Source organism: Hydra vulgaris, chromosome 11, assembly GCF_038396675.1.
Source record: "Hydra vulgaris chromosome 11, alternate assembly HydraT2T_AEP".
NCBI classification, from domain to species: domain Eukaryota; kingdom Metazoa; phylum Cnidaria; class Hydrozoa; order Anthoathecata; family Hydridae; genus Hydra; species Hydra vulgaris.
Genome location: NC_088930.1, coordinates 40809993 through 40828662, shown reverse-complemented (window position 1 = coordinate 40828662; position 18670 = coordinate 40809993). Strand labels below are relative to the sequence as shown.

General features: G+C 26.1%; 1 protein-coding gene across 1 annotated transcript in view; it reads right to left on the bottom strand.

Moving 5' to 3' along the window:
* LOC100212025 (condensin complex subunit 1) overlaps nucleotides 1–17318 on the bottom strand; it is a 47497-nt gene extending 30179 nt beyond the window's left edge. Inside the window, exons 1-8 of the mRNA XM_065811087.1 lie at nucleotides 17160–17318; nucleotides 17009–17084; nucleotides 13043–13101; nucleotides 12091–12182; nucleotides 7472–7552; nucleotides 6784–6926; nucleotides 6535–6656; nucleotides 6133–6256 (exon numbers count right to left, since the gene is read on the bottom strand). Coding sequence (XP_065667159.1) covers nucleotides 6133–6256; nucleotides 6535–6656; nucleotides 6784–6926; nucleotides 7472–7552; nucleotides 12091–12182; nucleotides 13043–13101; nucleotides 17009–17084; nucleotides 17160–17274 — 812 coding nt within the window. The 5' untranslated portion in view covers nucleotides 17275–17318. The remainder of the gene's footprint in view (nucleotides 1–6132; nucleotides 6257–6534; nucleotides 6657–6783; nucleotides 6927–7471; nucleotides 7553–12090; nucleotides 12183–13042; nucleotides 13102–17008; nucleotides 17085–17159) is intronic.
* Between the last annotated feature and the right edge of the window lie 1352 nt (nucleotides 17319–18670).

Genomic DNA, 18670 nt, shown 5'->3' with positions numbered 1-18670 from the left:
TTGTTTACAAACGATACAACCTAAGCCTCGTTTTGGAATTGTGCGGACGTTTATTTATGAAAAGGTCTATTCTTTTTTTATTTTAGAAGATTGATACTCTATTCGCGAATATTTAGTGTTCTTTTACAGTATAAAACTGTGGTGATTTCTGTAACAATAATTTTTTTTTAAAGCGGAGCATAAAGTAAAAGAAAGAAAAATAAAAGATTCAGAAAATCAACTAGCAAAAATGTTCAAATGCAGGAAAAAGACCGATTGTTTAAGGAAAGAAAAATTTATAAAAAACAAACAATTAAATACCTATTCAAAAGAAGAAATAAAAGATTTTGATTGAAAAAAGAAATAAAAGTTAATTGATTTAAAAGTCACTTTCTTAACTCGAATTCTCAAGGGCTTTATTCCGATTTAGCTCAATCATTATGAACAAATTTAATGATATTTTTATAAGTTTATTTTGCTAAGAATAGTGGAAGGCAATATAGACTCTAAATAGTTATTAAAAAAAAACTTTAAAGTTTGCAAAAGTTAATGCGAAAGTAGAACGAATGTTTTCATGTATCAATCGCGTAAAAAATGACTGGAGAAGTTGTCTTAGACAAGATCTCTTAAAATCTCTACTTCGGATAAGTGAAGAAGGTCCTGAGATTGACAAATTTGAACCTGATACTGCTATGGATGAATGGTATAATGATAAAGTTAGCGATTGTCAGCAAATTTTCATCGTTATCCGGAAAAAAGAAAAAGAAAGTCAGGAAAAACAGACATTGATCTGGCGACAGTTACAATATCGGATTTGGAAGAAAGTGAAAGCAAGGAAGAAAATTTAATATTCTAAGCATTAAACTAATGAAATGATTACAAAACGATCAAAATATTTATGATTACGATCTAATACTTTTTCTATTAGCAATCAAAAAAAGTATTAAATTGTAAAAGATTCTATTATTTAGACACATTTTTTTCTTTCACTTTATTTTATTGAATGAAAAAAGTGAACGCTAACTTTTATTAAAAAATACATTGAATGAAAAAGCAATAGATAGAAATATCATGGGAATTTGATAAGGTTACTTAGATAAGAAAATTTACTTAATAAGAATTTATTATCATTCTTGTTTGTGATTGTGCGGGTTTTCGTGGAAATGTTAAGTTTTAACATTTTATCGCGATAATGTTTTCGTCATTATAATTAGTTTTTTATAGCTGTTTCAAATTTATAGATTATTTTGTTAGAGTTTTAAATAATTTTTTTTACTGTTAAAAATTTATAGAAAATTAAATATTCTAGTTGCTTTAAACAGTTTAAAATATGTAAATAAAATAGAAAATAAAATAATTAATTAAAAGAAGATTATATCAAGTTCATTGATTTTACAAAAATACAGTCTTTAGATTTAATGCAGTATAATAATAGTGATAATGTAAATTATAACTAAAGCTACTTTACAACCGCTGAACGTAAATGTTATGACATCTTATGCAAAAATGAGACTTATTATATATGTTATTATAGATAAGTTAAAATAAATAATGCCCCCTCCCCTCCGACAGAAGTGGAGGGGCATAACAAATATGGATGAGTAACAAAAAAATCGTGATTAGATTTTTTTATGTTAATTCAAGCCCTGTATATATATATATCTATATATATATATATATATATATATATATATATATATATATATATATATATATATATATATATATATATATCTATATATATATATATATATATATATATATATATATATATATATATATATATAAATATATATATATATATATAAATATAAATATATATATATATATATATAAATATATATATATATATATATATATATATATATATATATATATATATATATATATATATCTTTAAAAGTCATTTCTTGTTATACGATATGTTTATCTTTATTATATATATAAAGGGCAATGTGTGTTTGTATGTGTGTTTGTTTGTTCTCTATAGAAATCCAAACCGCCGGACCGATCTCGATGAAATTTGGCATGGGGGTAGTCCTCGAGGGGGAGAAGGTTCTTAGCTGGGTTTTGACCCTGTACCCCGACCCCCGGGTCAGGGGGCACCATATTTTGGGCCCATTTTTGTGTACAGATATTAGGTAAGCCAGTTTAAATATTGGCCCGGGCAACGCCGGGTGACTCCAGCTAGGTATATATAAAGGGCAATGTGTGTTTGTGTGTGTGTTTGTTTGTTCTCTATAGAAATCCAAACCGTCGGACCAATCTCGATGAAATTTGGCATGGGGGTAGTCCTCGAGGGGGAGAAGGTTCTTAGCTGGGTTTTGACCCCGTACCCCGACCCCCGGGGTCAGGGGGGACCATTTTTGGGCCCATTTTTGTGTACAGATATCAGGTAAGCCAGTTTAAATATTGGCCCGGGCAACGCCGGGTAACTCCAGCTAGTAAATATATAAACTTAGAATTAAACTTAGAAATAAAATAAAATAGAAAATAAATCAACAATAAGCAAAACAAAAGCATTAAGCAAACTTAAGCAAATAAGCAACAATTATAATTGACCATTATCATATTTGAAAAAAACTCTAATTTGCCTATTAGTAAAAAAGAGAAGAGTACAAACTTGAATTTAGGGCCGATGCTGATCCATTAGCTGATGCATTGGTATCTACCTGTACGAATCAGCATTGGACAAAATTGGGCATCGGTGTACTCCTAATCTCTCTCTCTCTCTCTCTCTCTCTCTCTCTCTCTCTCTCTCTCTCTCTCTCTCTCTCTCTCTCTCTCTCTCTCTCTCTCTATATATATATATATATATATATAAATGTGTATATATATATATATATATGCGTGTATATGTGTATATATATATATATATATATATATATATATATATATATATATATATATATATATATATATATGTATGTATATATGTAAATATATATATGTATATATATCAGCCTTCAGAATTAGGGTTGGCATTCGGCAATGCCAACCTAGAAGTGTTTGAGGTCGGCAAAAAATCGCGGACCTTAGTTTCTATGTTTATGACTAAACCGTTTCACATTTTGTCAAAAAATTATAAAAAAACATTAAGAAAAAAAAGTATAATTTTTTTTTGTAAAAATGCATATTTCTAGCTTTTAGTTTAAAGATTTTCTAGCAAGTGAAATCTAAAATAATAATAATTTTATAAAATGATTATTTTTGAAGTTTTTATATAATTTCGCATCTTTTGAGACCTAACACGATATACTTTTGAAGAACTATATTTTTAATGATTATAGGAACCCGTCTGATGTTTAAAGGTCTTGAGCTACCCCTAAAAACATTTTTTTCTCAAAAATTTTTTAATTCTAGTATTATTTTATTATATAGAACACATTTTGAGTGGTTGAGCACTCCCTTGCGAGTCAGGCTATAAGATAGTCGATGTAGCAACACTCCGTTGCGAGTCAGACTATCTGTCAATTGATGTAGCAGCACTTTGTTGCGAGTCAGGCTATAAGATAGTCAATGTAGCAACACTCCGCGCATGATTTATAGTAAAAAAAATAACAATAAAAACATTTTATTAAAAAAAATAAATATAAAAACATTTTATTAAAAAAAAAAATAATAAAAACATTGTTTATATTGTTAAAAACATTCAGAATGTTTTAAAAACATTCAGAATGTTTTTAAAAACATTCTGGTCAATTAAATTTGCGTTTTTGCGGCTTTTTTAAAAAACGATTAATTTGTAATTAAATTAATGGTTTTTACTTTCTGACAACACGCAAATGTTGGACGAAAGTCAAAAGTAATTAATCACTTTTTTCCTTTCGCTCTTCCCAAAGACAACAAACTAAATATCTATATATATATATATATATATATATATATATATATATATATATATATATATATATATATATATTTATATATATATATATTTATATTTATATATATATATATATATATATATATATATATATATATATATATATATATATATATATATATATATATATATGTATATATATATATATACATCAGCATGCTTATCAGCCTCTAATTAGTCTCAAACAATAAGTAATGAGAAACTTTTCCAATTATATGAAACTCTCTATAAACAAAGCAGAGTGCAACCATTATTTTTCTTTTCTAATTTATTTTTTAACTACTAAGCCCAGCACTGAATAAGAGAGATTTTCCCAATTGAAAAAAATGGTCATAACATTTATATCTCTCTCTGTTTTACACTCTCTATTAATGTAAAAAAAAAAAAAAAAATTCAACTGTCTTATAATTTACTCTCATTTAGAACCACCTCAACAGCAATAACAACTTAATAATAACTGTGATAGAAAATCTGGTAATTGGGGAGGCCAAATCATTCTATTCATTATTTGATCATTTTCAATCTCACTCGAATAACTTCTACAAAGTTTTGAAGAAAGCTTCTTATCTTTTTAAAAAATGAATAACTCCTTAACAATCTAATTTCTTGGGAGTATAATAAGACTTTTAAAATTCTTAAATGAACTTCTTTCATTTCACTTTCTTTTTTTATAATGTCACCTCTATTGTTCCCACCAAAACAACCTTACACCATAAAACTGCCCCAATCATGTTTCAAGGTTGATACTACACAGTACTTTATGAACTCTTGGACGAACACTCCTCTCTTGAGGCCAAAGATTTGAAATTTCGGCTTGTCATTCTTAAGAACATATTTCCAGTAATTGCTAGCCTATGTTTTGTATAGTTTTGCCCACTTTATTCTTTTTCAATATTTTTCTATTACAGTTATTCTGCCACCTAACCCTGCTTCCATCAACTTTCTTCACTTCATCATTGTCACAGATACTGGATTCCAAATAGATTCCAAAACCTGCATCAATCTTTAATTCATCATTATTACAGATACTGTATTTTAAATGTGGGACAGATTCATAATTGTCACAGATACTGGATTCCAAATATCTGAAACAGTTAATAATCAATTTCTTAATTGACTAGTGCTCCTAATTCTTGTCTTTAGTGGTAGATGCAATTCAACAACATAGCAACAGTTTTTAATTTACCACACTTCTAGTTGCAAGACTAAGTATCAGAATTTACTCTAGCTAAATAATAGCACAATTAATATAAATTAATTATGCTATTTTAAGAAATTTAATATACAGAAATAGCTAAATGTTTATGTTATTTACATCATATATAAGCTTAACATAAACATCAGATTTGCTTTTTGAATGATTATCCAAACAATGACCTTTTGTAAATTAATTTCCACCTGAATCACAAATTTTTTGAAGTACAAATTTTTTTAATTTAATGATTTTATCAGAATTTTTAATTTAAGCAAAAAAAAAAAAAAAAAAACTTTAATATTAACTTAGATATCTAATACTGCAAAATTAAAAATATAAAACTATTAAATTAGGGTTTTTTTTTAAATATCTACATGTGTTATTTTAATAACTATTGGGCAGTATACTAAAACGATAATCTTATAATAAAAAGTTATTATAAACAATAAAATGTTAACTGATAATTATAAAATAATAATAGTAAATAGATAATTAACTAAATATATTTAAAAAAAATAATTAAATGAAATATTAAAACAAATATATACTTAACAATAAATAACAATAAAATTATAATAATTAACAAACAACAACAAATAAAAACTTTGACTAATCTAACAAGTACTTCAGACATTTTTTTTGTAAGACCTTTGTTTTATAGTAAATTATTTAATGAAAACTAATAACTATGACAGTTAAATTACACTATTCTTTTTTTTTATTATTGTTTTTAAGGTTGTTTTTTTTTTAATTTTAAGTCTAATCAAGTCTAATAGGAAAAAATCAATAATAAAAAATTTAGTTAAAAATGTTTCAACGTTTAGGTGCTTTTAAACCATGGCTAAAATTTTTTGAATCCTCTTTAAAGCTATTATTAGGGCTCTCACCGATTAAATTTCTCTCATTGATTAAATTTTAAATCTCATCGATTAAATTTGTATCTTACTATTACTCATTAAATTGTATCCTAAATATTAAAAATTTAAATCTATTTATAAATAAAAACAATACATTTGTTTGTTAAAAATCAACTTAATAAATAAACTATAAGTAAAAATTTAATAAATTAAACCTTATGATATCGCATACAAGAAGTTTTGCCCCATACTCATTTACAAATATTTCTAATGCATGAGAAAGTGGTGAAACAAGGTATTCAAAGTGTTGCAAGAGCTGGACTATCTTTACACTTGCACCTAAATGTACAAAAATTATTAAAAAATAACAATTTAGAAAATCATAATAATTAAAATTTTAGTATTATAACATACCTAATTATAATAGCTATTTCAAATTTTTTTTAATGGTTGTGGTAAATATATATTTATTATTATAATTTGCATGATTCAATATAGGTTTTAAAAAGATAACTGACTTTTATTTCAGTTATTATTACTTTAATCAGAAAACATCTGTAAAAATAACACGCATTTAAATACATACTTAGGTACAAAACATATATACAAAAACATACTTTGTTGATGATTATATCGTTTTATCAAATGACCAAGTGTATGTAAAACAATATCTCTATCTTCTTTTTGTCGAACAAAGTTTGCATTTTCAAATAATTTATAGCATAAACCACTTAAAAGACTATAATATAAAAAAGCAATAATTAAATTAAACAATAACCAAATAGTATGAACAATTTAGTAAATAATACTACATAATGATACATATAAATATAAATTAATAAGATATATTAGAATTCTTAACTCACTTTACAAAATCCTCTTCAACTATTGGTGGATCCCATAAACGAAACAAATCTAACTGAACAAGTTTATTTAAAGCAACCAAAGCATTACGTCTTTCTGACTCCCAATTCCAGTCTGCTATTGCTTTCTTTTTTTTTCCTCCTTTCTGTAGAAATAGTTTTTCAAAATAAAAAACTGTTAAGTCAAAAGAATCAAGCTACAAAAATTGTTTTAGTTTCATGGTTTACATTGATTATACATTGTATTACCTAGTAGAATATAAATCCAAAAATCAATTCTCTTGTGAAAATTTAAAAATTTTACTAAAAGTTTTCTAAGTCTTGACACAACATTTAAAAAAATATATAACGTCAGAGTAGTCAAGTCAAAAGTTTAAGAAAATCAGTTAAGCACAAAAAATCGCAAAAAGTAAAGATTTGTTACTTTAATACACAAAGAGTAGATGTTAAAGCTATATACTACTGAAAAAAGATAACATTACAATTTTTGTAACGTTACTAATTTTTATTCTCTTTAAATATGACAACTTTTTTTTTTTGAATGTTAGAGTTTTATGAAAAATTTATAACTATTTATTACTATTGAGTAGATTTGTCATCAATTTCGCAGCTGGACTCTTTTCAAAAGAAGACATGTATTAATACTAAAATATAATAATTATTATTGCAAGTAAAAGTTTATTATTGAAACCTTGGTGCCAGTATTAACTTCAGGCTTGGTAGCATCTATTTCAAATTCTTCAAAAAACTGACATACTATATAACACTCCATCTAAAAAAAAGAGAAAAATTTATTAAGTTGTCATACTACCTTATGCTATTATCTCAGAATTATAAAAATGTCAGCACTCATCTCATGATATAATTTTTTCATATCTCAATATACTCCTTATATTTAAGTGACATTGTCACATAAATGTAACAGAGTTTGTACAAAATTCTCATTTAAAATGCAGTGATATTTTAAAAAACTATTTGCTATAAATGAATTGACAAAACTTATAAAAATCAGTTATTAGTAAGATTGGATTGCATTTTAGTATAAACTTTATCACTAAAGGTATATAAATTAAGCTATAAATAATATCCCAAATAAAAATGTATATTAAATTAAGAATAGGAAAATAGAAACATCTATTAATTTTAAAAATGAATTTAGATAAAAAAGTCCTGTTGGATGTAAAGAATAAAAGACAATAAACTGAACAAATACCTTTTTTTTAAAATTAAATTCACCCCCCCCCCCCCCAAAGATTCCGGAGTTCCATAATCAAGAAGACTAATATTTTTAATATGATTATACATAAAGATCATGTATTGAACAACATTTATTTTAAATTAAATTTATATAAATTATATACTTTTATTAGCTATAAATATATTTACATATTATATATTTACATGCAGCTGATTAATATTTCTATAGTACATATAGTAAGTGACTGGGGCCCCAGCCCCAACTAAAAATGAGACTTTTTGCGAACCCAGCGCCAGCTCCAGCTTAGTTTTAAGATTTAAGATTTAGCAGAGATTGATAGCTGGGGCTAGAAAAAAATTTATAATACTTTATATATATTATAATTTTATGCTTACATTTACTATTTATTAAATACTGGCATGCATTTATATATTTTTAAACTCTAATTTATTTCCAACAAGATTGCAAGCAACCACTATCAAGTTATGAATTACTTTAAAATAAAGAATAAGTTAAAATACTAGGAAACGTATAACTGAAGACTTAAAAAGTTGTAAGTTGTATAAAAAAATAAAACATGAAGATTGGTAAGATTTATAGGGTTTTTTTGATGTTCATGGAAAAAAGCTGGGTTAATAAAATTTTTTTTAGCATGAAGGAAAAGATACAGTAAAAGATTCAATTTGTTGAATAAAAAGCCAAGCAAGAATGAGTTTTGGTTTATCGTAATAAAGATGATAGCTTGTTTGAGCATTGACCATGATTATATTTGTACAAAAAAGAAAGAAATGCAACCTTACAACAATGGGGGAGTGGCTCAAGCTTGACAGATAAAGCAGATCTAATTATATTTACAATGTGCTTTTAGACTTAGTCTGAAAGTAAGAGGGTTGTTATTCATCAATATAGGAATGCCAACAATATTGCAATCTTTTTTTGCAGTAAATAAATGAGTTTAGTTGAAATCAGATTTAAAAATCGGCTGCTTGTTCTAAGCAATTAAAAAGTGAAGATTTTTAGTCAAGACAAGAGTAGGAAGTTGAGTTGTCAGCAAATAAAGCCACTTTAGATTTCATGAAGATTGTTATTGTAGATAAGAAACAAAACAGGAGCAAAGATAGAACCTTGTCGTACACTTAAAGTTACTTGAAATAAAGAAGAAGGTGGCCTACCTTCTTCTTTAGATTGTTATTGTAGATAAGAAACAAAACAGGAGCAAAGATAGAACCTTGTCGTACACTTAAAGTTACTTGAAATAAAGAAGAAGGTAGGCCTTCTAGCAACTTTAATACTGCAGTTAGAAAGAAATAATTTAATAACTTTAAAACCTTTACATAAAGAAACTAATAACAGAGTGAAGACTAATCATAGAATAGTTAGAGAGATCAAAGTGTTTTTTAGAGTTTTGAAAAATTGGAACCACTTATTTAGCACTTTTTAAAAAACAAAAATTGAAGAGAGTTCTGAAGAACACTTTTTAAGACTTTTTACACTTTTTAATGATGGAATCTATTCTGGAGCACAAACTGTAGAAGTGTTTAATTGAGAATTAATTTTAGCATTGAAAGCTAGAGTGATTTCGATGTTTAACAATGAGTTAATCTGTTTAACTGTCAGGATGAGTATGGGCATTGTATCCAAGAGTCAAATTAGAGTAAGATTTTTTTGCAATTAACTTTGCTTTATACTTTTTTTTTTTTGTAATTCACCTCCCCCAAGGCCAAGAAGGCTACTACATATGAAGAGGTTACTTGTGATTATAACCCTCTCCCAACTCAATAACTTCGAAACACGAGCCTTGACAAACAAGGACGCTGCACGGCAAAATAAGTTTAGCGCGGTACTACCAGAGACGTGGAGAAGTAAAAAGATCAGAACCATGAATTAGAAAATAAATGCTAGACTTACTTTAGTTAATGACATTGTTGAAGACTAGCCTTAAGTCTCTAGAACCTAACATCTGAGATAAGATACAAGATTTAGTAAAAGGAGAATAACAGAGCTTAACATCAGACAGGACTTTTTTACATTGGCTTCTTGCAATAATAAAAGGACATTTGTTTATAAGAGAGATGTTCTTGTAAAAAAGATGAAAAAAATGATTAATGTTTAATAAAGCAACTGCTCAAGATGGTGAAAAATGTGGAGTAGAATGAGGCCTGACTTAAAATTGAAGAGAAGTAATAAAAGCTTCCAAACTTTTATTCCAGAAGAAATAAAAGCTTCCAAGATGCAATTTATGCATACATATTATGGATATAAACATATGTTTGCAATTTATTAAGTTGCTGGCATAAATATCTTTTCATCGTTATTTAAACTTTAGTATTTATATGAAGTATTTGCCAAAATAGAAGATGATCAGATGGATGTGTGGTGTGACTCTAGCAAGACAAGAAAAGGAGGCATATTCTTAGACAGATAAGAAAAAACGAATAACGTTTGTTAAAAAAGATTAAAGTAATTTAGGTATCAGCATGTAGAGAGGTACCAGCTTCAGTAGAAAATGATAGTGGTAGAAGTAAGAAAACTTGAAGAGAGTGCCTTACATATTGTATAAATGAGCTTTAGTTAAGAAAAAAAAAATACTCTTGATTGAATTTTGAATTAAAAAAATGTACTTTAGAATGTATAGATGTTTATGCAGCCCCGGTCACAAACCCGGCCCCGGCGATATTTTATCAAACCTGGCCCGAGTCAAATATCAACTCCGGTCACTTACTAAGTACATAGATATTTTTTATCATCAGCATACATAAATGAATTTAATTTTGGAGATAAATTACATAAGTTATTTATATATATTAGAAATCAGGGGGAGCAGAAGATTGAACCTTAGGGAGCTGCACACAAAATCTTTAATAAAATAAGATCTAGAATAATTACACATTGCTTATGGTTAGTAAGGACCCAACAAAATGTTTTGTTTGTTATATTTTGATAATTCATTTCACTAAGTTTTTAAAGTAATCTACTATGCTAAATGCTTTTAATAGACCGATAAATATTATTTTGTCAACTAATTAAATAACTTCACGCTCTGTTATAAAATGGTCAATTTTACTCTATATAACCTTTTTATTTTTATAAAACATTTTTTATAAATATGAATATAGATCTAAAATTGGAAATTAAACTATTTATAATTGGAGATATTATAACTATCATTTCCTTTAAAAATTATGAAATATTTTAAATCTTTCAATAAACAAAGGTGACTATCGCCCCCTATAGATTATATATGTATATGGATATATATGTAAATGGATATCTATATCTATATCTATATCTATATCTATATATATATATATATATATATATATATATATATATATATATATATATATATATATATATATATATATATATATATATATATATATATATATGTTTATGATCGCATTCTGCTCTGTTTTACGAGCGGATCACACTCGCTTCATCACAAGCCCTGTATACATATATAGATATATATATACATATATATATATATATATATATATATATATATATATATATATATATATATATATATATATATATATATATATATATACACACACACATATACACATATATATATACACATATACATAAAAATATATATATATATATATATATATCCATATAAATATATATGTACATTGTACATATATATTTATATGGATATATATATATATATATATATATATATATATATACATTTATATATATATATCCATATATACACACATTTATATATATATATATATATATACATTTATATATATATTTATATATATATATATATATTTATATATATATATACATTTATATATATATATATACATTTATATATATATATACATTTATATATATATATACATTTATATATATATATACATTTATATATATATATACATTTATATATATATACATTTATATATATATATATATATATATATATATATATATATATATATATATATATATATATATATATATATATATATATATATATATATATAGGCAATAAGGTAGATAAGACTAAACCAACTATGCTTTGATTTACCTAAAAAATAATTCAATGCTTGAAATAAATTAAATAAAGAAATAACAAGATAAATTATCAGAACCTTTAAAGCACACAACAAATTACAACGCAACTGAGTATCTATACCATCTGGATCAAGATATATTGGCAAAAAATTTGTAAATAGCTCTAAATCTAAATCAAAAAAAAAAGATTAGGTGTGTAGTGGGGAGGAGGCTTAACTTTTATTGTTTGGAACAAATAAATTATGTGATATTCAACTTGTTTCTCTGCATATCAGCCGTGTTTAACAAGAATCTTATTATAGAGTTTAAAGTTTAGTGAATTACAAATAAAATTAATAATAATGAGCAACTTCTTCAGTTGTAGTTAGGGTGACCATTGTCTGGGTTTTTATGTAGAAGAGCGGAGTGCCAAACTAATTAAAATTAGTTTAACGCTTCACTCTCCTACATTAAAACCAGGACGATGGTCACTCTAGTTGTAGTGGCCTCTCTGGAGCTTTGGGGAGATAAACTTGATAAAATGAATACAAATTCTTGTGCGATTTAAGGGTGTTTGTGTGGAGGGGAGGTGGAAGTATTCTACCATTACACTGCTACCGCATCGATATGCCAGGCCTTAATTCTAATATTTAGTATACTTACAATTTCTAAGGAGTAAAAAAAAAAAATTTTTTCATTTTCAAAAACAAATATTTTTATCAATAATTTTCTTTTTACTGTTTTCGCATCCCAAAAGAAGTGACAGCCATTACAGCTAAGGGGAAAATAATTATTATTTTATTATAAAACATTGTTACAACCCTCATTCAATCCTTTAACTATAAATATGAGCATTGGCAAACAAAGCAGCTGCACGGAGAAATAAGTTAGGCGCAATATAACACAAATCAGAACTTCTTGTTTACAAAGAAAGTACTCTACCATTACACGACTACCGCATTGATATGCTAAGCCCTAATCTACTATTTAAAAGTATATTATAGCAATATTAAAAATAAAGGTAAATTTAAAAGACAATAAAAAAAATACTTGAAACAATTATCTGCCATGCAGTTTGCTTAATATCTTCTTGAAGACGCTTCATATGACTAAAAAAAAAACAACAAAACAACAAAAAATAAAATCTTAAGAACAATAACAAGAAACAGACTCATAACACAAAAGGAAATAGTAATAAAAACAAAAAGAAACGATGTCATAACAACAAACATCAAAACAAAAATTATAATGAGAAATGAACTGCTCATTATAATTAAAAATTATAATGAGCAATGATTTTTATTTAGAATTAATGATAATGAATTATAGTGCTAGTAAATTTACCGATATTTTAAAAAACCGGTAATTCGGTAAAAAAAAAATTATTACCGGGTTACCGGTAATTTACCGTTTTTTTTTCTAAAGGCTTAAATAGTAATTATCTAAACACTGAAAACAACAAAAAGCATAACAAATGAATATATTAGTAAAACAGCATCAGTTTACAGGTCCATCCTAGTTAAAAATAAATAAATTAAACAATCAAAAAGATTTTTTTATATAATAAAATATAATTAATTCATTTATTATACATTAACATTTTTGTATTTTAGCGTAAACATAAACAAACATAAACATAAAGAAAACTTCATTTTTAAAATAAAAATAATTAATATATTCAATTCTTTTCAAGGAGCATAAATTGTTTGTTGAAGTAAGCTCTTAAAAAACACATTGCATTTAATTTTTCGTTGTTTAAACTTGTTCTGTACCTTGTGCCAATTAAACCTGCTGCAGAAAAAGCTCTTTCCGACTCTACACTGGTTGGGCAAACTGCTGAAATATACTTTTGGAGTTTGTTTAAATATTTTCCTTTAACATTTTGTTCCTTGAAATACGCCATTTCTTTCCTGACTATATTTAAAAGACCGGATGTTGTCTTCGGATCACTAATCTCTTTGTGAGCAATAGTTATCATTTTTTTTTTAATTACTAAATCAAGTTTTTCCTTCATTGTCATTGCTTGACTTGATGTTGCCACTACTGATAAAACCGTAGATTCACTAGTTCATTCAGTTTCATACACTTGCACAACTTCAGCTTCAGTAGTTTCCGATTCGTTATTTAAAAATTGTTGAATGATTTCTACAATATTTTTTTCCATAACCAATTTACTTGTTGTATTAAACACGTCATAATTATTTTCATTATTTAAAGCTGTACGTGGACATGGTTCATGAAGATATGAATATATATCAGAATATACGGTTCTTCTCTCACTTATTCGAAATATTAAATCTTGTTTCAATTCATTACTTAAGAAATTATTTTGGTTTACTTAGTTCATCCAACATGAACCTAATTGTCAAATCTGCAACATAAAGATTCGTGTCCCTTGAACAGAGTGCTTTCACAGCTACTTTAACAGGTTGCAAAGCCATTATTATATTTGATACAACATTGAGATCATTTTCTGATAAATCTATATCGGATTTGATATCAATTAGACTCTTATGAACACAATTTTTAATCTCATAAATTCTTTCCAACATTATCAACCTACTGCTCCACCGTGTTTTTGTGTCAAGGCACCGTGTTTTTGTGTCAAGGATTAGCGTAAGTTCTTTTTTAAATTCATCCTTAACATGTTTTTGGAGGATGTCATTTTTTGTTGGTGATTCTCGGAACATGACAACAATTTTTCGAATTTTTGTTATTATTGGACCTATACATGAAAATGTTGAATTGATGAATCAGTAGTTGATGTATCCTCAATAACGTCAAAAACCCCAATATCTTTCATTACATCGTCCTCTTCATCTTCACCATGTTTAAATTCAGTAATAGCCACTTCTTGATTTTCTACGGAAATATTATTCGAAACAGACCTTTTGTACAGCACCTTAACTACTGATAACTGGATTTTTGAGAGATGTCTATTCATCAAAAGTCAAGCTGAATAATTCACCACGGGCTATTCTTTCTGATAATTCTGTAACAATTTGTTTTCGGATTTTGTCACCGTACTGCAACACCATTTTCTTAATTGTTTTTGGAGACTTTGGGCAATCATATCCTTTGGATTTAAATAATTGCTGAAGATCGTATGATGTGCAAATCTTTTTAAATAATAAACAATCTCGTGCTGTCAGTCGTGCTAAAACAGCTGGAAATGAGTCATCAATCGTTTTAATAATGTTAAAATAATCAGAAATTTTTGATCTAGAATTTGTATCATTCGTAATGGAAGTTGTGGTATTGATATTAGAACAGCTAGCTTCTGCATCATCATGTTGAACTCTTTTTAGCAGATTAATTTTATGTTTTCTGATAAGGTGATTGTACGAACCACTTGTACTGCCACCAGAGCATTTTATTTTTTTTTTTGCATACATTGCATATAGCTGAATCGCCAGCTTTCGTACGTAGAAAATGATTCCACAATTGATTTTGTCCAGATCCAGTAGACATCATAGATAAGGCTATTTTTTTAAAAAAAATTCAATATGTAAGTTTTGGAACACAATACAAATATATTCTATAATATAATTTTAAAGACTTTTTGTGAAATACTTACTCAACACAATAAAAATAAATAATATTCGCTTTATTTTCAAAGTTATGTTTTGTGTTTATTTTCAATTTTTTTAATGATACTTAACAATTTTATCATCCAGCGCAAAAAACCAAATAACTTTAAAAAAACTAACTAACGCACTATTTAAATAAAATAAAATGTCACCTGTAACTGTAACCAGATGGGACGCGAGCACAAAATAAACTGAATATAATTATAAATAAACTACATAAGCAAATCCTAATTGTATGTAAATATTTTTCTTTCTCTATTAAAAAACGAAAATTTAAGAAAAATCAATCAAGTAGGCTGTATTTTTTTTAAAGAAATGCATATTGTAATAATGTAAGAAAACAAAATTCTTTTCCATTATAAAGTTCTTAATTTTTTGCGATTTCAACTGTTTTTTTATAATATGTAAAAAAGTTAGCTATTTTGTAGAATTTTTCTTTTTAGTTAGAAAAAAATACTACTAATAATTTATTCAGAATTTCCATAAAATTTTACAGAATTACCGGTAAATTATTTGAAAATTACCGGTAAATTCAAACATAATTTTTAACCAATTTACCGGTAAACCGGTTTACCGGTTTTGCTAGCCCTAATGAATTATCATCAATTCTAATACAATTAAAGATTAACACTCTTAACGATAAACTCCAACATAAGGACAATTATTTAAACTTACAAAAATTAAAAACTATTATCTTGTATGCCAACATTAAAACTATTATTGCCAAAAGAGTAAAAAAGACATTAACCATTAATACCATTAAAAAAATAAAGTCTACCTTGTTGTAAATTAACTCTAATATAAAAAATGTATTATTTTGGTACTGGTTATTTTAAAAATCAAACCAATATTAGTGAACTTTGGTTTAAGTTAATTGTGCCAAATTAATTTGCAAATATATTGTTAGTGGAATAAAAACATTTATGGTAAAGTTAAATGCATTATTCAATGGAGTGGAAAATTTTTAAATGTAATTCATTATGAAAAAATAAAAACCTTTTCAAATCAAACCTAAAAGTTTTAAATAGGATATTTTAAAAATGCCATCTGAAACACCCCCACCCCCCCAAAAAAAAAAAAAATTCAAAAAATAAAGCTAAATATTAAAACTTGAATCTGACAAGTTTATTTAAGTTTTAACCAGAGTAGGTGACATCACTTTGCATTACCTTGCAATTAGACATATTGCTCAGTATAAATTAACTGTGAAAAAAAGTAAAAAACTTGATAACAAAACAGGGACACACAAAAAAAAGATATATATGTTCTCCATAAAAAGATAAAACTAATCCAGATAATAAACAAATTTTGGTTTTTTTTTTCCGATTATTAAGTTATGTACAATTAAGTACAAACAATAAAATAAGAATATAAATAATTTAATACTTCAATATTTAAGTGCACATAGCTCAAGTTAAAATCATACCTTAAAACACTGAAAAATATATCAAAATGTGTCACAATAGCAACAACCCCATCTGATTTGAAATCTGAACTGGCTTCTTAAAAATAAATTCAATGTAAATTTTAATATGCATATTACTTAAGAATACCTTAGACAGAGTTAATACTCATACCATCAAGCTTGTCACCCAGACAAGATGGCTCCAAAACATTTTTTATTGAAAACCCATCGGTTGAAGTTGATAGCAGATCATCTCTTGTTAGGGGAATACGAAATTCATACTCCATTTTAACAAATTTTTTAAATTTCTAAATGTTCAAATGTCTGAAAAAAAAAAGCCATAATATATATATATATATATATATATATATATATATATATATATATATATATATATATATATATATACACCTTTTGAATTAGGAAAAATGAGGTCAGCAATAAATTGCAGCCCTCAAACTGTTAGATGTCTGCATCAGGTTGTCAAAAAAATTTGACACAAAGGGATTACCATAAAACATAGAATCGAGTTTGGCAATTGAGAGAGAGGGAGAGAGACACAGAGAGAGATAGTTGCAAAAAAACATAAACTTTGAAATAGTTTTGTTTTATTCTAGTACATTCTTAGTACATGACCATTATGGTAACCCCTTTGTGTCAAATTTTCTTGTTGACCTGATTCTAACCTCTAACAGTTTGAGGGCTGACCTCAATTTTTCTAATTGTGAGGGTGGATATATATCTATCTATCTATCTATCTATCTATCTATCTATCTATCTATCTATATATATATATATATATATATATATATATATATATATATATATATATATATATATATATATAGAGAGAGAGAGAGAGAGAGAGATAGAGTTGCAAAAAAACATGCATTTTGAAATAGTTTTCTTTTATTCAAGTATATTCTTAGTATATGACCATTATAAGCACAAATAAATGTATGTATAAACACCAATTAGCTATAAGTTAGTTATAAATCTAGGTATACTGTATGGGAATGTTGTACTTCCGAAGTATTATGTTCGGAAGTATAACACTAATTATATCATATTAGTATATAGCACCATGTCAATATAATATCAGGTTTCAAATGCTCGAAGAAATAAAAAATCTATTAAGATTATTTATTTCGTTAAACATTTGGAATTTGTGTAATAATTTACTCTTATATTATTTGTTTGTTACTTTGTCAAAAGAATATATATTGCGAATAGGCCCTTATAAAAAAATCCTATTTTTCCAGAACTTAGTGTTTTCAATGTGCTGTGGTTATCTTTTGAGATTAATTCAAGTCTAATTAAATCTCAATCGCCTAATAATTATTTTATTAGATTTTATTACAGAAAATTGTCAAATAATTATTATTTAAGAATATATTTTTTTTATCTTAAATATTATTTAAGATTTTATTGCAGCTAAATCCAATTTGCCACTGAAAAGCCAATTAAAAGCATCAAGGGAATTCAATAAGTTTTGTGTTCTAATCTAATCACAACTAATAGTTTTCATATCACCTTGAATACAGCCCATTATAACTTCAATTCTGTTTGGACTCTTCAAAATTGAAGAGTTATTTAAGCAGAAACTGACGCCAAGCAATTGAGGAGTATTTTAAATCAATTTTTAAAATTCAAAAATCTATTTGACACAATTATCAAAAAATT